The 21,918-nt window shown below is 43.2% G+C and overlaps 1 protein-coding gene across 2 annotated transcripts in view; it reads left to right on the forward strand.

The window, feature by feature from the left end:
- Positions 1–21,602, forward strand: part of ST7 (suppression of tumorigenicity 7) — a 184,514-nt gene extending 162,912 nt beyond the window's left edge. The window contains exons 12-15 of one of the 2 annotated variants that reach the window (XM_021699418.1): positions 1,007–1,157; positions 10,467–10,559; positions 13,214–13,353; positions 21,250–21,602. In XM_021699418.1, the coding sequence (XP_021555093.1) occupies positions 1,007–1,157; positions 10,467–10,559; positions 13,214–13,353; positions 21,250–21,345 (480 nt within the window). In that variant the 3' untranslated portion in view covers positions 21,346–21,602. The remainder of the gene's footprint in view (positions 1–1,006; positions 1,158–10,466; positions 10,560–13,213; positions 13,354–21,249) is intronic. The other variant, XM_044920175.1, reaches the window with a different exon arrangement.
- The last annotated feature ends 316 nt before the right edge of the window (positions 21,603–21,918 follow it).

Below are 21,918 nucleotides of genomic sequence, written 5' to 3' on the forward strand. Positions count from 1 at the left end.
CTTCCATTCTTCACCCTCTCATAAATTCCACTGATAGATAAATCTTCAGGCAATTGTTTCTGACATTAAAACTGTTGAACATCTCTTCTCCTAGACTTCCTTCTGCTGTGTTTGTCCCATTTTAATTAAACACATCCCTCCATCATCCGCTCCATTTTAAAGGAGATGCATGGGTTGTTGTGATGGTGGTTGGTGGTGATGGTGTGTATGTATGTGTGGGTGAGGAGTGAAGCCCAGGGAGAAGCCAGCCAGCAAAAAGAAGTTAATGTTTGCAAATATAAAATACCACCCTAAATTTGCTTCCCTTTCTATTTGGTAGTAAACACCAAAGAATCCATTCTGGCCCTGTGCTCCCATCTCCTTCGTAGAAGATAGGAATGAAGAGGCATAAGCTGAGGACCCTTCAGTCTTTGGGAAAGGATCTAAACGAACAGTATAGTTTGGGGTCTGTACTGCTCCCCTCCCTGGGGTCTTCCTATGCTCAGGCTGCCACATCTCCTTCCTCCAGCATCTGAACAGCAAGGGGTGGCTCTTTTCACAGGACCAGGTCCTTCTCCTTGGTAAATCTGTATAGAAAAAAATAATGGGCAGCACTAGTCAGTCTCAAGTCTCTCTAGTATAGTGGGTTTAGTCTTATGACTTCTTAACCTTCCTGTGTCCGTTTTATGTATTTTTGTTTCTGGTTACAAAATTATACCAACTTTATTGTGTCTTCTAAATTTTCCATTTTGCTGTTTGAGTCTATATATGTTTCGCTGATTAGAGTATCTTACCCTGAAAGCCTCTGATCTCCACTGTAGTAAAGTAGTAGAAGGCTAACTATCTATTAGCAAGCTTTGGGTTGCTGGATATTTTAGTAATTGCCTTCGAATGTACTAACAAGGTTGCAGGTTTGATGAAATGCTTATGAGTGGTGGCTTTAGGGAAACCAACCTCTCTATTCTCAATACTGAATTCCAAATTACTATGTTTTAATGCATCTGTCTCCTGCCTTTTTTTATTTCAGTACCTCCTAGAAATGAAAAGCTTAATCCTCCCCCCAGAACATATCCTGAAGCGAGGGGACAGTGAAGCAATAGCGTATGCGTTCTTTCATCTGGCACACTGGAAGAGGGTGGAAGGGGCTTTGAATCTTTTGCATTGTACGTGGGAAGGCAGTAAGTAATTTTCTTTCTTTGAAACGTTTTTTTTTTTAAGAGCACGGAAAGATGCTAAAACTGTTTTTATCCTGAGTGTTCATGATGAATAATGATGATTTGCATATCTATAGCTCTTCTTCCCTGAAATGTTCCATCATGAGAGATGATGGTTAATTACTGAGACTCTTCAGTTCCCCAGTGGTGGTGGATGATACTGTGATGCCATCCCTATACCTCCAAAAAGCAAGTTTATGCAGTGGATGGGATGAATCTGGACTGTTCTGGCAGAGGAGCACTCTATAACTGGAAAACCTTCCTTGGGGACCTGGGCACCCCCTCAGCTTCATGGGAATCTTTGGCGTAGGGCTTGGCCTCGTGCTAGGCTCCGATGACCACTTCTAGATGGCCTTTCTGGGAGGACTGGCTGAAGAGCCACAGGTATCCTCCACTGGAGCTAGGTTGGCCAAACAAATGAGCAGCACTTATACTTCAGAACAAGAGCAGTGACCACAGGACCCTAGTGTTGGGTGGCAGGTGTAGCATTTGTGTATTGATGGATAATGCCTGTTTGATGGATGTGGGGATAATCAGTCTGAGCATGTGCCAGGTACTATCCTTCTGTGTAAGGAGAGCAGACTTCAGTTGCGGGTGAGACATGCTCCCTGTCCTGGAGAAGCATCTTGTCTAGTTGGAAGGAGTAACCAGCATGCAGCAGCTGCTCAGTGATTTTTCCAAAGGGAGAGGTCAGTGGGGTGGAGCAGTCATGGGTGACTTTATGGGTCATAGGAGATTTGAACCAAGCCATGAAGAACTAGGACAGTGTCATAAGCAAGGACACTGTGCAAAGTGGTGGGGCTGTTTGGAAGAATGTAAATTGAGGGAAAAGGCCCAAAACTACAGATTATTGGACAAAATGGGTGTTGACACACTGTTATTAGTTAAGCAAAACAAGTACAACATGTAGTGTGGGGTGTTTTTTTCCCCCCTCATAGGGAAACAAAACAAGTATTAGTCTTCTGATAATTTTTTCTTAGTTCACTCCTACTCTGATCAGCTTCACAAAGGAATGTCTTTTTAATCCCTTTCACTCTGTTTATCTTTGCTGCTTCCATTTTCATTTTGATAATCTTCTGCTCTTCCCTTTTCCTGCCCTTCCCAAACCCAGCAGGAATCCAAATGGATGCAGGAAGGGGGGTGGGGGCAGCCAAATGGAATGGGGTAAAAGTAAGTTGACAGAGATGGGACTCAAGTTGCTTGCAAGTTTTTTGTTGAGTTTTGAATATATTGCTTTAGAGAATTTCTAGTGAGTTTACTTTAATAATTTACTATTTATAACTTGAGGGTTGTTGACTTGGTTGATGCTTCCACCCCCACTCCATTTTGTATAATAAGCTACTCCAGGTGCCCTGGTCTTGTTTTGAGACAGCACATTGTACTCAGGGCATGTGTGGGCGCATGTAAAGTCCCTGTTGGCTTGGTTTATTGTTGCATTTAAGGTGTTCTACCCAAAAAAGACAAAAGGAATTTTTTTTTAAACATGAAAAAGAGATCGAAAAAGCCCAGCAAGATTGAACATGAGAGGCCTCACCTAGGGTTAGTTGTGGAAAAAAATGACATGGATAGATTGGCTTACCAAATAAAGACATTTATAGATTAGTGTTTTGGAAACCTAACAAAAGAAGCTTACCAGTTGGATCTGATTGATAGGAAAGTTACAGTAATATAGAAAGGATCAAAATAGGCTAAAAGTTACAAAGACACAGTGTTAGGAATGGCATAACCATAAAAAAAAATCCCATGAGGAATAACTAGAAATTTTATTTGGAAATTAGTTACCCATATAATCAGATACCAGTGGGGGCGGGGGGAATGCCCTGGATCAACTGGGAAGAACAATGGGATTTGAACAAATACGAAGTGACTGAGTGAGCTCCAAAATCTACCAGGGTGGTAATGTTGGGGGAATATAATTAATTACCTCAGATTAGACGGGCAGAATGAAGAGAGGAGGTGAATTTTTAGACATAAACCAGTATAGCAAGACAGTCAGGGACCTCAAGGAAAGGGAAATTCTGCATTTGAACCTTACAGATAAATAGAAACCACTCCAAGGAAGTTATACTACTCTTCAGTTTTTGGAAAGAAAGCTATACCTCAATTCTAGACAAGAATAGTGAGAGTGCTTCATAGGCACTAAGTACCTTGGAGAGTGTGTGTATAAGTGGGTAATTTACCGAGGGTTTGCATGTCCGTCATTTCATATACTCTTCCTGACAACATTCTGATTTAGACAGTTGAGAGGTGGCCGCCTCCGTTGTTTAGGAGAGGAGGAGTCATTGAGACCAGCAGCTTGTTGCAAGTTTTGCAGACACTGTTGGCAGAGCCAGGATGTAAACTCAAGTTCACTTTCTCTTCAGTCTTCTTTTCTATAATACCGACTATTTAGACCTTTCCTGAATAGATTAAGCATAAGAAGATCGCTTATCTCTGAAACATTTGCTTGGAAGCCTTCAGTTTACACGACTACTTATAGGCTCAGGTGTATTTATTCCTCTTCTAGTGTTTAGAAAGTTAATCTTTCTATATGAAATTATATTTTTGATGGTGAATATTGACTTAAACATTTTAAATATAGAATGAGCCCGATTTTATAAAAAATCAAATAATTCTACATATAAACAAAGGAAAGAGACTGGAAATAAATATACCTTTAAGTGGATTTTAAGAGATTTTCTTTTTTTCCTTCATGTTTGTATTTTTCAAATTTTCTCAACAAGCATACAAATTTTTTCTTTTCTTTTTTTTTTTTAAGGTTTTTATTTATTTATTTGACAGAGAGAGACACAGCGAGAGAGGGAACACGAGCAGGGGGAGTGGGAGAGGCAGAAGCAGGCTTCCCGCCGAGCAGGGAGCCCGATGTGGGGCTCAATCCCAGGACCCTGGGATCATGACCTGAGCCAAAGGCAGACGCTTAATGACTGAGCCACCCATGCGCCCCATGTACATATTTTTCTACAAGCACAAATATGTATGTGTATATCTGTATATACATATGTTTATAAAAATGATGTTTCAGTACAAAGTTTTGGTCATTTTTAAAAGCAAAGCTATAAATCTCTCATGCAGTTTAGAAGAAAGAATGACCACTTTAACTTCAAACAATCACGTGCAATCTTTTGACATCACTTCTAGATCTGTGTCCATTCTAGGTTAAATTAAATGGAGGCATCTTAAATAGGAAGACTTGGATTACAATTCTGAGTTGGCTATTTATAGTGGTATTGACCTAACTTACCCAGTTTTTGAAAACTGTGAATCACAGATGATACTGAATGCCATTGCCCCACCCCAGATTGTCGGGCTTCAGGGCCCTTGCGTTGAGACAGCTACAGCGGGTGAAGGGCTCCTTCTCCCTTCAGAGGTCCCCTGGAGATCCTGTGCCTGAGCGCAAGAGGCTGCACTTCCTCCAGTGCACCACGTGGTGGCGCCTTTTGACATTGCCAGCCTCATAGTTTAGGTTTTGTCCTTTATATCTTTTTTTGTTCGTTCTGAAATTTAAGGCCATTCCCCAACTCCCTTCCAACTTCCCCTTTTCATTAGAAAGGAAATTCAGGGAGGAAAGTAACAGTACCTAATTTCACCAGTTCCCATGTTAAAAATGAGTATTCTTTTAGTTAATTGATCTTTCGGAGATTAAAAAACATTCTTCTGTCAAAAGTGTTGGTTTAGGAGTGGCGATAGAGATATATTTTTCTTTGCTTTTTAATGAGTTTATTATGTTGGAGCATTAGTCATCTTGTGGAATTAAGTGAGGTTCCCACCAATCAGGCTGAAATAACTCACATTTTTGATAAAACCCCAAAGTCCAGCTGATGCATGGCAGAGATTGTTTGAGTTTGAAACATATGGTGGTTAAAAAAAAAAAACAAAACTTAGTCCTCAACCACAAATACATCAGCATTTCAAAGGTTTCTAAAATGTTTGATTCATCACAGTCCCAGCCCCTGAAATTGCACAATATGTTCCTCAAAGTCAAGATAATCAAGAAAGGGGAAAAGTTTTAATTACAAGATTAAAAAATACATTTCTTAGTTCATTATATAGCTGCCACCTTATCTGAATTACACTTATTTTAAACACTGTAGGTTCTGGTTATCCTCACACACACACATACACACACACATTACTGCAAGTATGAGTTGAATATACAAAACCTATATAAATGAGCAATCTCATTTGTACTGGGTCTATTTACAACAGTGTTGCGCCTTATGGGGCTCTATTTTAAATGGCACATCTTCTGTTATACCTATATTAAATACTGATGTGGCCTCATCTCCCTCCTACCTCGATCTTTTCAAGGCTCATTTGGCTGTATTTATTTTATAAAGCAGGGTAGTCTGCTGACCGCAGCTGTGAACTTTAAGATTTAATTTTCTAGTTCTATATATCAGAAGACAAGTATGCCATGGGGTAAATCACTTAGCCTTTCTTTGTTTCCATTTTTTTCCTCTTGACCAAGTAAGACTCTTTATTTTCTTTTTGGAGATTTTTTTCCCCAAAGAATTCACTAAATAATGTATAAGAGTTGAAGATGGTGTGTTTGAGGGGGACGAAGGCAGAGTATTTCCTTTGAGAGGAGAAAATGGCCCATTGTTGAAGCATAGGATGAAATTCTGATTCTAATTTATTCTCTTTGAACCCAATGGCAAATGTTCCTTGCTGTAAGATGTGGTCCTTGGGGCATTTCCACTAACCAGACCTTTCCTCTGAAGGACTGGCACCTTTTGGACTGTAAAGAGAGATTCCCCCATCCCTCACCCCATAGATCTAATGCTAAATTTTATAATTTGGGAGAAAGCAATGGTCTGCTAAAGTTCCTGGTCATAGCTAACTTACACTAAAAGCCAGGCTCCAGGTATCATGTAGTGCCTCCCCACCTACTGCCCAGTAGGACCAGCTTGTCCCTTTCATTATTCCGACGTGGTGACTGACCATAATTTGGATCCACTTGAGTTTTTAAAAGTTGTCTCTTCCTGATTGTGCATTAATTCATGTATTCCTTTATTCGGTGAACACATACTGAGTCCCTCCTTTGTACCAAGCATTATGTTGGAGATAAAAGGATGAATAGTACTCTGAAATGCTTTGAGATAAACATTAAAATGTGTATGCATATACACGCACACATCTGTTCATATATACTCACATATATGTATATTAGCACACACGTCTATATGATGTGTAGTGTGCATACAATCAATGCTATTGAAGTAGGAACAGAGTGTTAGAGCATTGAGGGTCGACAACAAGTTGGTGAATCTGCTATAATACTCCAGAATTTCTCTTCAGAATTGGAATGGTAGATCATTGAACCAAGGGAAAGTGATTATCCCAAGACCACAGAACTAGATAGTGCAAGAGTGTGGATCAGCACCCCGGGCTTTTGACTTCAGAATTTTTTATTATGATGCTCAAATGCCTCACGAAGGACAAATAGCACTTATGGCCAGTTACCTACTTTACAGTCAAAGGTGAAAATGTAAAATTTGTTTTGATGATAATTTTCTGTTCTATCGTTTGCACTTCTGGTTGTTTATAAACAAGCAGCATTTTTACTTATAAGCAAGAGTAGGACCTGATCGAGAAAGTAGGAACTGTGGGTTTAGTAGAAAGGGAATATAAGGAGAAAACTAACTTTTATTGAGCCATCAGGCCCCGTGTTTAACACCTTAACATCTGCCACACTTAGTTCCTTTAAGCTTCTCAGGGTCCGTAGTATTCTCATTTTTACAAAGAGATGGGACACAGACTAATGACCCATCCAGGCATATAGTTTTTAGCTTGGTCAAGTTCGGCTCATTGTTAGCTGTCACCTCCACTGCTCCTCCATTAGATACACACAGCACAGAGGTGCTATGGCAGGGAAATCTTCCACACAGATTTTCATGATTATTGGATCATCCGTCTCCTGCAGTAGGCCGTGAGCTCCGTCAGTGCAGGGACAATGTGTGGCTATGCCTGGTGCATGAGGAAGGCACTCGCATTTTGATGAGGTGGAGCTGGGATTCAAATGCAATTCTTGCTATTACAAGTAATCTATCTATATAAAGTTCTCTGAGATCCTTTTTGAAAAGGCAACATAGACAAAATATCAAATATTATCTTCTATCCTTGTCTATATAGTGGGTAGGCTGAGAGGTCATTAGAAATCACTGGGAAAATAGGGAATTAGTTTGTTCCTGTATCCATCCTTCTGTCTCTTCTTTGATTCTCTTGATTTTTTTTCTCCAGTGTTAGTTTAGGGTCTCTGGTGAGCCAGCACTGACAGGTGTGGAGCCTAGAAAACGTGTCCGGTCAGGGAAAGGAGATGGCAGTGCAGTGCCTCAGACTTCACTGTGGGGGTCCTCTGTGGTCATAACTGACTCCCAGTTTCATTTTGCCCCTTCCTCAGCGGCACAGCAGAAGTCAAGGTAAGGGAGGTGACAGCACACAGAGGAAAATGCAGAAACGCCGTTCGTGTCCCATGCATTCACTCGGAGCGGCCCAGCTTTTTTGTTTTGTTTTTAACCAAGTGCATGTATATTTTTAATTCTTCTGAAATGTATGTTTTTCCAGACAAAGATTTTTAGGAGGTCTGTAGTCATTCATGAAATAGATGAAATTCATAAAACAGATGCCCTTTTTCCCCTTCTCATTTGCACCACGAAACCCATGTGTTACTACTTGCGCTTGCAAAATTTCTGGACATTCAGCTAAAGCTGTGAGGTTCTTGTGGAGCAGCTACATGTCTTTTCAGTGAGAGGGATCAGGAGGTGGGAGGTGAAGCTGGCAAGGTTTCGGCAGTGTTCTTCCTGTTCCCTCCAGCCCTCCACCGCTTATCTCCCCCTCTGCTGGACCCTGCACAGCAGGGTGGGTAAAGGATAGAATTGCAAACAGAAATTGCATTTGCTTTTGTTTAGTGAAGCCAAAAAGCTTAATCTTATTTTATGAACTCAATGTAAATGACAGCTGACATGAGAAAGAGATTTTAAGAGCACCGTAGGCATCTTTTTACAGTCATGGAGGTTGCCATGGGGGTCCGGGGGAGGACAGTGCAGGAAGACTCTGTGTGTGTGTGTGTGTGTGTGTGTGTTTAAGTTGTATATAATCACTGTCTCCACCCTCTCCAGAAAGACCAGAACTGATTAGAAGAAAAAGACTAACTTGATGCACGGAATTCTGTATGCATGCCAAATACTGCTGCAAAAAAGATTTGGCATCTGAGTGAAAAGACACCAACCGACCATTAGATTTCTATGGTTGAACACTCTTAAGATCTTACTCTCCTATATTTCATTTAAAAAATTGCTCCCCGAAGTGCAAACTGACTTCAATTCTGAATAAAATTTAGCATTCAAATTTATAGCCACTTTGAAAACTGAGGGTTTATTTCGATCGTGTGAACCTGAACAGATTCTTAATTACAGCAGCCCTGTTGCACATAGGGAATCTGGGTTAAAAACAAAACAAAACAAAACTTCCACGTAGGTTTTTCCACATTTCTGGGATGCTTTCATAGCAGCCTTCATTTATGGGAAATGGTATTAAAATCCTGCCATATTTAAAAAAAAAAAAAAAACTGCCATATTGCAGTTTAAATTTAAACACACTGCTTCCCAGAAGAGATTTTAGTGTATCCTATAAAGACACTAAAAAGGGTTTGGGGGGGTTTTTTGTTATGTAATTTTTTTTCCTTGTCTTGAATACCTATTGAGAGAAACTGGTTCCTTCCGTGATCTTTGTGCGTTAACAACCTGTGCCGAGAGCACCCCTTGCTCTTGTTGCAGCGGGCAAAAGTCATCTTTGTTTGCATGAAAGAAAAGTCTAATTGAACTAGGGTGAGCCTTTCATTTTAAGAAGAGTTAAAGTCTGGGGTGTTTTTAATGTTTTAATCTCTGTTTAAGAGGTTTCTGTTACAAGAGGAAAATTGATAACATTTTTACCTCAGCAAACTGCCAGCAAACTGGCTCTGCTCTAATCCCACGTTGATAGTGATTTATATTCTCCATGGCAATGTGCTCTAACGTCAGAGTGAGACCACTGTGCTGTGGACGGACTGCATTCCAAATGCTGGAATCACATACATAATGTTTTTACTTTTAAATAATATTCAGACACCAGAATAAATACCATATGTGCACTGATGCTGGTTACAATGGAACCTTGTCATGTCTTGTGAGGGAGAACATTCTTTGTTTCTGATTCCTGTTTGAAGTAAGCATGCAAAAGATAAATATGTGCATTGATGGCATTTTGAGAAGGCGTAGGTAATTACCCAGCTGAGGATGTAGCTCTGATTCCTTGAAATACAGCATTTAAGACTAAAGAGATTGTTGTGTGCGCCCCCCCCCCAACCCCTCTTTGACACACACGAAGGCAAGGATCGTTACCTGATGTTGCCAGTGTAGGGTGCAGTTTTTATATTTTCTATCCACAGCGGGCTGTAGTTACAGGACATCTGTTGAAGAAAAATTACTTCGTGAGCACTGCGTTCATAGCAACAGTGAGACTAACATGCTCATGACATCGTAACAGGGGGAGTAACACATGTGATAATGGAGAGGGATGGATTGATTGGAAAACCATAATTCAGTGTGAGGCCTAATGTTATCTGAAGCCACAAAAGCAGAATTTAGGTGGCCTGACATCATCAAAACACAGATAATCAATCTCTCCAGATCCATTTTTCCCCCCACATGATATTGAAGGTTGGAAAGTTTCATATAAAGTTTAGAAATACCTCCCGAGTCCTGCATTTTTAGATTTTTGTTTTTGTCCATCTTGGTTGGAATTCTCATCCACCTAGACATATTTTTTTAAATAGACATGGCAGAATGCCTTTCATATTTGTACATCTGTAACAGGCTTCAACAAGTCAGTCCACATTTGCTTCTTGGGGAAGCATTTCAATCCAGGTTTGTGTTCTCTTACCATCAGTTGAGCTATATTGAATTTCTGCTCATGACATTTTAATAATACTTTATAGATGAGGAAATCCTGGGCATTGAACTGATGGCTTCCCTCCTCCTCTGCACCCCATCCCCACCCAGTTTTGTGAGGTTTGCCCAGAATATATAGTGTGAGATTAACGTGTGAGTCATACATCATAACGCATCTCCGACAGTTTATCTGCACATAACTCAGAGTTTGGGTAACTCTTGCATCCTTTCTGGGAGTTCCTTGCAGAACTGTTTACCATTATAAAAATGCTCTCAAGCCTGTTTTTGAAACTGAGAAGTTATGAGACAAATATTGAACCTCTAACATACTGTCTCTCATTTTCAGCTTTTCGGATGATCCCTTATCCCTTGGAAAAGGGGCATCTGTTTTATCCTTACCCAATCTGTACAGAAACAGCAGATCGAGAGCTGCTTCCGTGTAAGTCTCACTTCTGTATTCCTCTCTTTGTGCCTGAACGTGGGGATGGGAAGAGGTGGGAATGATAAATGTTTGTAATGTTCCTTGTCTTTTATTACTCTTCTCCCAAACCCTGTCCTTATTTGCTAGCATGTGCATTAAAGTGAGTTATGTGAGTGGGTCTGGCATCCTGCTCCTCCAAGGCTCTGCAGATTCCTCACAGGGAAAGACCTCCAAGCCCTGAAATTTAGATGAAGAGGCACCATGCGCTGGTTGGCCTGAGCGCAGAGACCACTAGTTTGGGGTGGATGTTCGAGGGCTGGTCCTCTGTGTGTGGTTCTGCCTGAGTTGCCCAGCTGCTCGGATGCACTCCGCACAGACTGGAGTGTGAAGCGGAAGTGCTGACGCCAGAGGGGCTGCAGATGAGTCAAGGATGGGAGGGCAGCGCCAGGACAGGGGCGTCATTGCCAGAGGCAGAGGTGTGGGGCCGGGTGGGCGTGCTCTCAGCGGCGGCCGGAGGGGTTTCCCGGGAGCCTCTCGTGGTCGCACGTCATGAGCTGGGGTGGCATGAGCAGAGCACACGTGCAGCCTCAGCACTGTATGCGGCAGAAAGAGGGGGAGCCCTGCCCTTGAGAACCTGACGAGCTAGCAGTCTGATGGCCCATGCCGCGCGTGCGAAGTATGATTCGGTTTGCTGTAATACAACATTGTTTTGACAAGTCCTGCTAAGTAGCTATTGTCAAATCATACTGTATGCAGGGATCATGTCCAGGCTCTTCATGTGGCCCTGACTTAGGACATACTTTTCTCTCTCAGATAATAAACTCCAAATTTTGGCTAGTCTCTCTTCCTTGTCCTCTCTCCTGCCACCTCCTCTCTTTGACCAGCCCCAGTTAAATCCTGTCTCGTAGCTCCAAGGAATAGGGTAAGTCTGGAGCCCTGGGTGCATAGTAAATCGTCCAGTGCCAACATTATTGAGCCTGTCCTGTCTCCAGCGTGGTGGGATCTGGGTGCAGCACGAATTGCTGTCTCAGATTGAAGCAGCAGGAGGTCGCTCCCTTGTTTCCTCGCTAGCCAGAGGCCATGTCCTATTTGTTACTTAGGGGTCTGGGAGAGCTCAGTGATGTGTTGTTGCTCCTTGCCCGAGTTTTATTGTGAAAAAGGGTCTAGTGCCTCACGCTGCGTTAGATTTGATTTCAGAAATTCCTGTTATGGGCCCACGCTTTACCTTTGGACTCCCGCTTCAAGGAGATTCTTGTTAAAATTTGTTTCTGGTAAGAAAGGCAGTTTTCTGAAAAGCACAGTTTTAAAATGTTTTAATTGAGTCCAATTAAGTTTCCATGGGAATAGGTTCACTTTTAGAACAAGATTACAGCTCTTAAAAGAAACTTTATAGGAATAATCTTTATGAACCCGAAGTTGAAAATTATGACTCTCATTTATTTAATTGAATGCAGTGGTCCAAAATCTGATCTCCCCTCACAATCTTTTGGGGGTTGGGCGTTGACAGCGAGGATGGCGTGGATACCAAGAGCGCCGACTGTTTGGAATGCTCCCCACATTTTGCACATTCAGAGTCCCCTCGTCGGACATTAGGGCCAGAGTGTGCCTCCACCCTTCCTTCGAATCCCAGCAGGTAGCCGCCCGGATTCACGTGTGCAGGCTTGTCTCTGCTTTGTCCCTCCCTGCCCCTCTGCCCTCAATTTCAGGCCCAGCCAATTATTGTTTAGGGCTGTAAATAATGGGAGCTAAACAGTCGAGGAAAGGCCTTTAGATCTGGATTTCCACTTGGACCCTTTCGGTTCGAGAGGCAGTTTCACAGTCTCTCCACACGGGCCAGCCCCAGCTCCCCTGGTAAGCACCCCACCGCCCGGGGGGTGGGGGGGCTCACAGCCAGCCAGCAAGCAGCAAGCGGGGAGTCCGCTCTCTTGGTATTGGCGCCACCTGCTTTTTGGTTTCCCTAAGCCCAGCAGTTGAAACTTTGAAGTTATGAAAGGTGTTCTGAAGAGCACCAGTTATTTATTTTTCTGGTGATTGTGAGATTGTTGGAAGTATGTTTATCATCAAGAGTCTCCTACAGTGGTGCCAGATGACCCCCGTAGCCTTGATCTCCAACCTTTGCAGGTTGAATTGGCCAGCATGTGAGGTCCTTGCTGAATGTCTATCAGGGTGGCTCCCTCCACCGACATACTTGAAGTGGGCCAGGAAAAAATACAAGATAAACCAATATCACCTCATTATAATGATTAAAAAATTACAGGAAGGTCAAAATCTAGAGAAAGGATTTCTTCCCCCTGGTATATTTAATTCTGGATTTTCTGGGTTTTGCACTGTGAACATGTATTTTATAATGTGTTGTGTTTCCTTTTGAGAAAGCAGGACTATATATTAGGCAGAGATGGTGTTACTGTTCCCCCACAGATGTGCGACATCCTCAGATCAGCCCTATCGTGCTTCCCCCGTGGAGCACTAAAGCTCGACCGTGGCCTCGGGAGAAGCAGATAGGCAAGCCGGAGGCCGGCTCAGAGGGTGGCGCTGGTTCATTCAGGTGCCCTGCCCTTTGTGTTCCCTAGAGGCTTCAGTCACAGCTCTGCAGAGACCGTCCCACAGACAGAAATGCCCCAAGAACGCATTTCACTCTGACGCTCCTATTTCCCTCTGGATCTTCTCCACAGCGTTCCATGAAGTCTCAGTTTACCCAAAGAAGGAGCTTCCCTTCTTCATTCTCTTTACTGCTGGATTGTGTTCCTTCACAGCCATGCTGGCCCTCCTGACACATCAGTTCCCGGAACTTATGGGGGTTTTCGCAAAAGCTGTGAGTATTTGCCAAGAGGGAGCCTGAGGCCAGGGGCCAGGGAAGCCAAGGGAAGCAGCGGGAGAGAAACGAGGGAGTGTCGTGTAGGAAAGGATGTGCCTGTATTGATCATTTGCTCACTGTTTAATTTTCGTCTTCATCGGTGGAATCCAAAAGTTGAAGGCCAGTGAGAAAGTGTAGGTAGTTTGTTAATGCATGCCTTGCCTCATTTCACACACAAAAAATCCCAGATTTCAAACAGGTATGAAGTCTGAAAGTATTAAATAAATAATTAAGGGAGTCCTAGCAAATGAAAAATGTGTGGGAAATTGCTCCATTTTCTGTAAGTTGAACGACATTATTTCTAATCTTTAGATATTGTGGGTCTTTCCTTTAATAAAGACAAGATTTACATTTTCAGGGATTTAAATAAAAAATATTTTCATGGCTTCAAACTTTTGGCTTGTTTGGGGAATGACCTGAGAGGTTGTGGAGGGCTTGTAGTGAACAAGTAGATTAAGAACTTGTGTTAAGTATACGGACATGACATTTAGAATATGGAAATCCAGTGAGAGCCTTTCAGGAGGGTTGAGGAATGAAGCTTTAATAAGAAAAGCCGTCTGCATTAACAATTAACAAGCAAGAACCGCTGTTTCCTGGTTGAAAACCAAGCGTTTTCAACGGCACGTGCAGGGAGGGTGGGCTTACTGATTTTGCCATTTGCCACAGATGAGTTTCAAACAGAAGGAATAAGGAAAAGAGTGTCAGTTGTTTCCCTGGAACTCCATTCTGATTTCAAGGTGAGTGGAGTCAGAAAGGATGATTTCTAACTTGGCTGGGTTGATTTAATCCCTTTCCAGATGATTGATATTTTCTGCTCGGCAGAGCTCAGGGACTGGAATTGCCAGAGTATTTTCATGCGTGTTGAAGATGAACTGGAAATCCCACCGGCACCTCAATCTCAACATTTCCAAAACTGAACTCATCACCCTCCTTTCCCACCACCAAAACCACTCCTCCTGTATTCCTGACCTCCGCCCATGGCACTGCCATCCGCCCGGTTACTCAAGCCAGAAACGCAGCAGCCCTCCCGAGCTCCTCTCTCTCACTCCCCACATCCTACCTGTCTCGGCCTCCACAGCGTGTCGGGTCTAACCTCCTAAGCCACTGGGCATTCAGTAAATGTAATTCACCTCTTCTTCCCCTCTTTCCCTCCCCATGGCCTCCTTCTCTTCATTTAGGTCTTGTTTTTTCTTGCTTGGACTCCTCTGCAAGAGTCTTAACTGGTCTCCTGGCTTCCAGGTTCATCCCCTGCCAGGCTTTCTCTCATACTGACACAAGAATGATCTTTCCAAATTGCAAGTCTGAGCATGTCACTTCCCTGCTTGAATTTCTCCAGAGGTTTCCCACAGACTTCAGGATAAAGTCTCAGCTCCTTAGCATGGTATGCAAGGCCCTTCATGATCTGGCCTTGCTTGCCTCTGCAGCCTCATCTCTCCCAACTCTTGCACAGACACTGCTCTTAGGCCATAGTGAATTACTCACCACTCCCAGATGCATAGGCTCTTGTACACCCCGGTGCCTTTGCACGTGCTGTTTGCTGTGCATGGAATGCCCTTTCCCGTCACCACCCCAGCTTGTCCACTCTACTAACTCCTCTTCCTTCTTTTATACTCAGCTTTCTTTCTGAGTTTCTCCTAAGCTGAGTTAGAGGTCTCTCCTCTGTGATTCCACAGTATTCCATGAATACCAACATTATCACATTTATTGTACTATATTATAATTGTTGAAAACTTGTCTGTCCCCCTTTTAGAATGTGAGCTCCTTGAGAGCAGGACTGTGTCTTCCTCATCTCTGTATCCCCAAAGCTTTGCACAGCACCTTGCACATAGTAGGTTTTCAATAAATGATTATTAAATAAATAAATGGTAGTGGTTTCTGCAGAAAGAATCAATGTAAAAATCAGGTACAGTTTAGCATTTCTCCTCCTCTTTTGTAATTATAGTCATGGACTCTTAGAGTTGAAAAGGACCTTAAACAAATTGCCTTCAGCAGTAATGTGATGGAGGTCATCTAGACTCTTCTTGAATACTCTCAATGTTGGGGAACTCACCTACTTAACATCAAAGCCCATTTCATTGTCCACTCTACTTCTTGCTTGGACTCCTCTGCAAGAGTCTTAACTGGTCTCCTGGCTCAGATGTCTTCTTTACACAATAAAATCTGCCTCCCTCTAATATGCACCTGTTGTTCCTGTTCTGCCTTCCAAAACTATATTCAACAAGTCTCCTCCTTTTTGTAAATTCTTATGACAACTAATATATTCATGGCCACCTCTAACCTCTGACTATTGGTAGAACATCTCAAATTTCCTTAAGTCTTCTGTACATACCGTGATTTTTAAACCCAGGATGCTCTCTAGTTTATGGACCTCTACTATTCATTATTATACCCCCAGGCCAACCTCTGAGTAAAAACAGTTGCCAAAATTCTGAATAGATTAGAGTTTAACTTAGTAAAATTTAAAACAGGAATATATTTACAACATTAGACAATTATTCTTCCTCCTTTAAATGTTCCTCTCTTAAACATTTTTTAAAGCATTTTTGTCCAAGTATGTCATTTTTCGAGTATTCTTCATTAAACAAGCAATTAACACTTGGTGGGAGTTTCGGATCAGAACAGACCTTTACATAAAATTCATTTGGCCCCACCACCAGAAATTCAGAATCTTGAGTGTTAGCACCCAGAAATCTGTGTTTTTAACAAGGATTCCAGCAGGTTCTGAGGATAGGGGTTGAGGACTGTATGTGCTGCTAAGGACCTGGTCTGGAGCAAGCCGAGCGTTTGAGCGGCCGCTTGCCAGAACGGGGTGCACTGCTGGAGCCGTTGAGGCGAACACTTTCTAGGCATCAGAGGTTTCCCCCTGGCTGCACCTTGTCTTAGGGGGCCTCCGAGTGACTGGTGGCTGCCCGCCTTCCCCCTTGGGGGATGCTGACTTCCGCAGCCTGGGGTACAGCCTGGGCATCCGAGTTTTCAGGCGATTCAGGTGTGCCAGGGCTGCGACCACCACATTGAATGGAAGGACAAATTGCCCGATTGGGTCTTCTCTAGGAAAGGCTCCACTGCCTCCAGAATTTCAGAGTGATGTGTCCATTAGGGATCATGTCATGTTTCCAAAGCTTTGGTTTTGAGTCTACATCAGCTGATTGAATAAAATAATCAATTTGCCTTACGGCCCTCATTGCTTCTACTCTGCCAGGGTGTGGTTGTTTGGTCAGCTACTCATAATTTCCAAATATAGTTTAGATAAATTTGCTTTTAAACCTCTGTCTGGAAGATCACATTCATCTTGCCCTTCCTGAAGGTTTAACAGTTTTCAAAATGTCTAGAGAGCCTTCGTGGGGAAGGAAGATGGATGGCCTGAAGGAGACAGGCCCCATCCCTCTCCTGCCCACCCTGTCCCCAGAGTCTTCCCCAAGTTTTCACCCATCACTGCCGCAGGCCTTTCGAGAAGCCCCCTGCAGGTTATCACCGCCACCCCATAGGCTGCCCACAGCCATTTGCAGCTTGTGAAAATGACTTTCTCAGGCCTCGGGGAGATAATGTCCCTGGGATAATGACTCGTAGGAGATGCAGAGAGATTGCACTGCCACCCCCCAGGCTGCATGCAGCTTGGGAACTCTCCAGTCTGTTTATATGTTGATACGCAGCCAGTAAGGAAGCCCACAGCTAAGCGTGAGCCACTGGAGAATAGTAAAATGAGCAGCTTCAACTGGCTTCTCCCTCCCACTAATCTAATCTACCTCCATGACTTAAGACTAACTCTTCCTCAAATGTTTGGCTACCAAGATAAGGTTGCTCATATAAAGAAGTTATCGTTTCAAACCCAGCCCCTCGCAGAATGTGGGAAGGTCAGCATTCTGACCCCGTCAGCTTTGAAGGGCTCTGTCTTTCCTCCTCTGATCTCTCTCCTTCACGGAGACTGAGCCCCCTGACTTCTGACTCTCGTCTTCACTTATAGGCCTTGACCTCTTTGAAGTCTGATATTGATTACAGTGAAATGTCAATTGTCTGATTGCAGTAGGGCACCTGGAACTTATTCAGATAAGCAGAGGCATTTTGAATGTTAACGAAGCATGTTGGGAGCCATGACCTTCTCCTAAATAATGGTGTTTCAGGAAAAGGAGGACCAGGCGATTGAAGTGTCACTCTCTCTTTTTTATTAGTCCAGTTGCCTTTTCTCACCCTAAGACACTGATTGAATCACGGTGCGTCTTGGACCATGTATCTCTGCCCTCTGGACAGAAGTTGTGGACATTGAGATAGATGAGCTGTTCCCGGGCTGCCTGGTCTTGCTCATTCAGGCTTCACTTTTCAGGCAATAAATTTCCCAGGTCTGTGAGTGAAACTGCTGTTTCTCTGTGCATTGGTTGAGTCTCTGGCCCAAAAGTATTGACTGATTTTCAAACATGCAAAGAAGTATAAATGAACATCCTAAGCAAGGCACATTCCACCAAACATTTTTTTTTTTAATACCTTCTGATGAAAGCCACTAACCTTTATCTGGTTACTAAATGAGAGGGCTTATGGGCTTCAGATGCCTCATTGCATTGTCTGCTTCTTCCCTGTGGGTGAGGGATGAGGAAGAGGATGCAGGGAGGGGTGCTAAGGAGGAAGGTAGCTTACTAATAAAAGGTGCATATCTCAACTTGGGTGCTGCAAGAGAATTAGGATCTTTAGGAAAAGTTTCTGGGGATTCTTTTCTCGATTCTCCCAAGGACAAAACACTCTAGATGTGAGGGAGAACAGTACATCGTCGCATTTATTGGAGGTGTTAGGACTTACTTCCTTTGTGGAACCTTATTGAGAAGTGCACGTGAAGTCCAAGGAGGCAGGGCCCGCTGTGACTTGTTGGGCAGTATGGGAAGAGGGGCAACTGCAGACATCAAACAGGGCTAGAGATTCCCCTCTTGATTTTCAGAGGCCTCGCTTTTGTTCTTTTTATGCAAGTCAGGTCAGTGCCCAAAACAAAGCAAACAAACAGGCCTTATTTTGAACCAACTTTGTAACGACCTCTCCATTCATTCTGCTTCCCAAGTTGAGGCTCCCTGATGTCCCCACATGTAGTGAATGAAGTTGCACAGAATACAGACTTGGAGCGATGCCTTTCATCTAACTGCAGGGGCTCAGGCTAATTCGGTAGTTCCTTACCCACTCCATCACAGCTGCGATGGTTCTGAATCTGTTTTAGGTCAAGTCTTTAGGATATAATAACTCCACCAGCAATATCGCCTTGTTCAGTGAGCCCAATCTGACAATCCCTGTCAGAATCTCTGATTTATCCAGACTACTATAGCACCTATCTTCTCTTTATAGAACTAGGCAAATGCTGTGTTTTATGGAGCCTTGGTAGTCTCTGATTACAAACAAACAAAATCTCATAACTAGGATTTTAATAAACAAATAAGCAATCTTCTCATAACTAGGTTTACAAACTTTCTCAATAAGCAGCTTGGGCAGTAATTATTCATTTCTGGGCGATAGGGTGAGCATCCCATGTGGTTCTGTGCACACAACAAAGGACAATTTCAGGTTACCAGAAATTGACACATATCTAACACCCACTTGGCGAAAGAGCCATCCACATTTGCTCGAGTACTAACATGGCTGCCTATTTCTTTCTTTCTTTTTTTTTTTTAAAGATTTTATTTATTTATTTGACAGATTGATAGCGAGAGCAGGAACACAAGCAGGGGGAGTGGGAGAGGGAGAAGAGGGCTTCCCGCCGAGCAGGGAGCCCGATGTGGGGCTCGATCCCAGGACCCTGGGATCATGACCTGAGCCGAAGGCAGACGCTTAACGACTGAGCCACCCAGGTGCCCCGTGGCTGCCTATTTCTTAACTCCAAACCCAACTTGGCATTCAGGGCCCTCCCCAGAGTTCTTCTGGTCACTTTTGAACTATTAACTATTCCAGCTAAGCTAAATTACTTACTGCCTTCTGATCATACCAGTTACTTTCCCATTTCTGTTCCAGCTGTTTATTGAGCCTGGAGGGCTCACCTCCTCATATTTCTTTCCTTCCCATCTGTATGTTTTGATATCCCAACCATCCATTGTGGTCTATTTCACTTGCCTCATTTTAAGTTTTTCTTGCTCCTTTCAACAGAATGGATTCTCTCCCTTTTCTGAGTCCTCCTGGTGCTTTCTTTGGGCTTTTATCTTCCATTCTATGATGGTCTATCTGGTATCATTACTTCGCTGTGTGGAGGCCTTAGTGGCCACCTATCCCTTCCCCTTGACCCCGGGCTTTGAGCTTCCTGACAATGGGAGTTTTGTCCTAGACTCCTTTATATCTCATCCAACACTTAGGTGCCTTACAGAGTAAATATATTTAATTTATGTAAAAGACACAACATGGGGAAGGATTCCAAATATTATACTATCTTGAGTTTCCTTACACTAATGTCACACTTATTGGTCCAGCTATAATGTGTCGCAGATCTTAAAATTAGTATTCTACTGGTTCTTTTTTTTTTTTTAAGGTTTTTGTTTATTTGTTTGACAGAGCACACACACGGATGAGCAGGGGGAGGGGCAGAGGGAGAAGGAGAAGCAGGTTCCTCACTGAGCAGGGAGCCCCATGCAGGACTCCATCCCAGAACCCCAGGATCATGACCTGAGCTGAAGGCAGATGCTCAACCGACTGAGCCACCCAGGCACCCCAGTATTCTACTGGTACTTAAAAACAACAAAGAAGGAAAGATTCTGAGGTCAAGTGAATTTTGAAACTTGCTTAGCATACCCCTTGAAGATCTGAAATCCACAAAACATACAGAGGAACCTCTCTTAACTTCATTAAATATACTATTACTTTGACCTCGGAACCATGCCCCCCCCTACCCCTATGTATTTACATACTACACTATACTCCTCTGGGAAATTCTTGGTGGTGTAGACAATGTTTTGTTGAGAACAAGGGATTAGGACAAGACTCCATAGTGTAAGGACCAGGTATGGAACCCTAGCAAGATAATACCTTGGTTCTGAACTGACAGAGAGCAAGGAAACCACCCAAACATCTCTCTCTCATGTGGAGCTCTGTTAGGGGACCTCTTCTGCCAGATGCTGGATGATTTGTGGAATGAAGCTAATTCTTCACGAGAACATAATCAGAACAAATTTGAGATGATGTTAAATGAGTCTCAGGCGAGGTACTTGGCTTTCTTAAAAGGCACAGTTAATGAGCATTTTTCTCTACATGAGAAGCGGAGTTTAGAAACCAAATGAAAGAGATCCCAAAGATCTCCTCAGAGCAGCCCTTCTTCAACAAGGACATGCTATCCACAGACTGGCCAGTTTGCTGTCCTCCCCTGGGCTCCCATGATGCACTCCACTAAGCAGGTAGTTCAGACATGAGCATGGGCGACAGAGGCGTTTGGGACACAATAGAATCCCAAAGCAATTCACAACCATATAACAAACTTGACTTTTTAAAATTGCCTTTTCCCCTTAAAGTGAGTTCTGTACCCAGCTAGGCAGGCAGGTGGTCTGAAGTGTCACAATTTTTTAGCTCTTCTGCCTACTTGTCACCCAACTGTCAGTCCCTTTTGATGGCACTAGTCATCTGCATGCACAGCCAGCAGATCCTGAAGACGGATCTGAAGGCCTGGGAACCGTGGGCCTGCTGTCGGGAATGAAGGGGGCAGTCTGCAGCCCCTTCTCCCGCTTATCTATCACAGCTGGGGGGGCGGGGGCTGGAATGCAGGTGTGATCATCAACCTGTTTCCTATAACATAAATACAAAATTGTAGCCTTTGAGACTTTTATAATGCCAAGACTTATAGGTTGGAAAGGTTCGTTCTGTAGTCTTGAAAGATCTCTCCTGACTCTGTGCCTCTCTGTTTCTTTGCAGTTCCTCAGCACTTTGTTTGCCCCCTTAAACTTTGTCATGGAGAAAGTGGAAAGCATCCTTCCATCCAGCCTGTGGCACCAGCTGACGCGGATCTAGGGAAGCCCACCTGTCCTTCCTCTCCCCTCACCCAGTGGGCTGCCACCATCTCTTCGTGCCAACTCCTCGTGGACTGCAAGAAAGCATGACTCTGAAAAAGGGAAGCCATTCCGAGATTTTAAATTGTTTATGGACCGTCTGTTCCATATTAAAAGCTGTTTTTGTTGTACAAAATTCATTGATGTTCAGTTCTATTATATTTTGCCTTCAGAAAAGAAAAAAAAATCAAAAATAAACTTTTGTGTATTGCAGCAACCAGTGTGTCTTCTTATGTCTCCCAACCTTAAAAGTGTTGGTGTCCCAGATAAATCTGTGGATTTACATTTAATTTATTAAGGACCCAGATCTTCTGAATGCCCCACAGTGGTTTTCTTTGCTGACGAAACTCATCTCAGCAGGCCCTTTGGACCCCTACAGTCATTGGCTTAGAAAATAGAATGTCTTTGGCCCAAAAGTACCACCTTTTTCAGCCCCAAACTGTTGGTCCTTGTAGGCCAAATGCACAGAAAGAGCTTTCCACAAAGAAGGACAGGAGGCATGAATGAAACAAAACGTATATGCCGTGACAAGTTG

Source organism: Neomonachus schauinslandi, chromosome 12 (assembly GCF_002201575.2).
Source record: "Neomonachus schauinslandi chromosome 12, ASM220157v2, whole genome shotgun sequence".
NCBI lineage: Eukaryota > Metazoa > Chordata > Mammalia > Carnivora > Phocidae > Neomonachus > Neomonachus schauinslandi.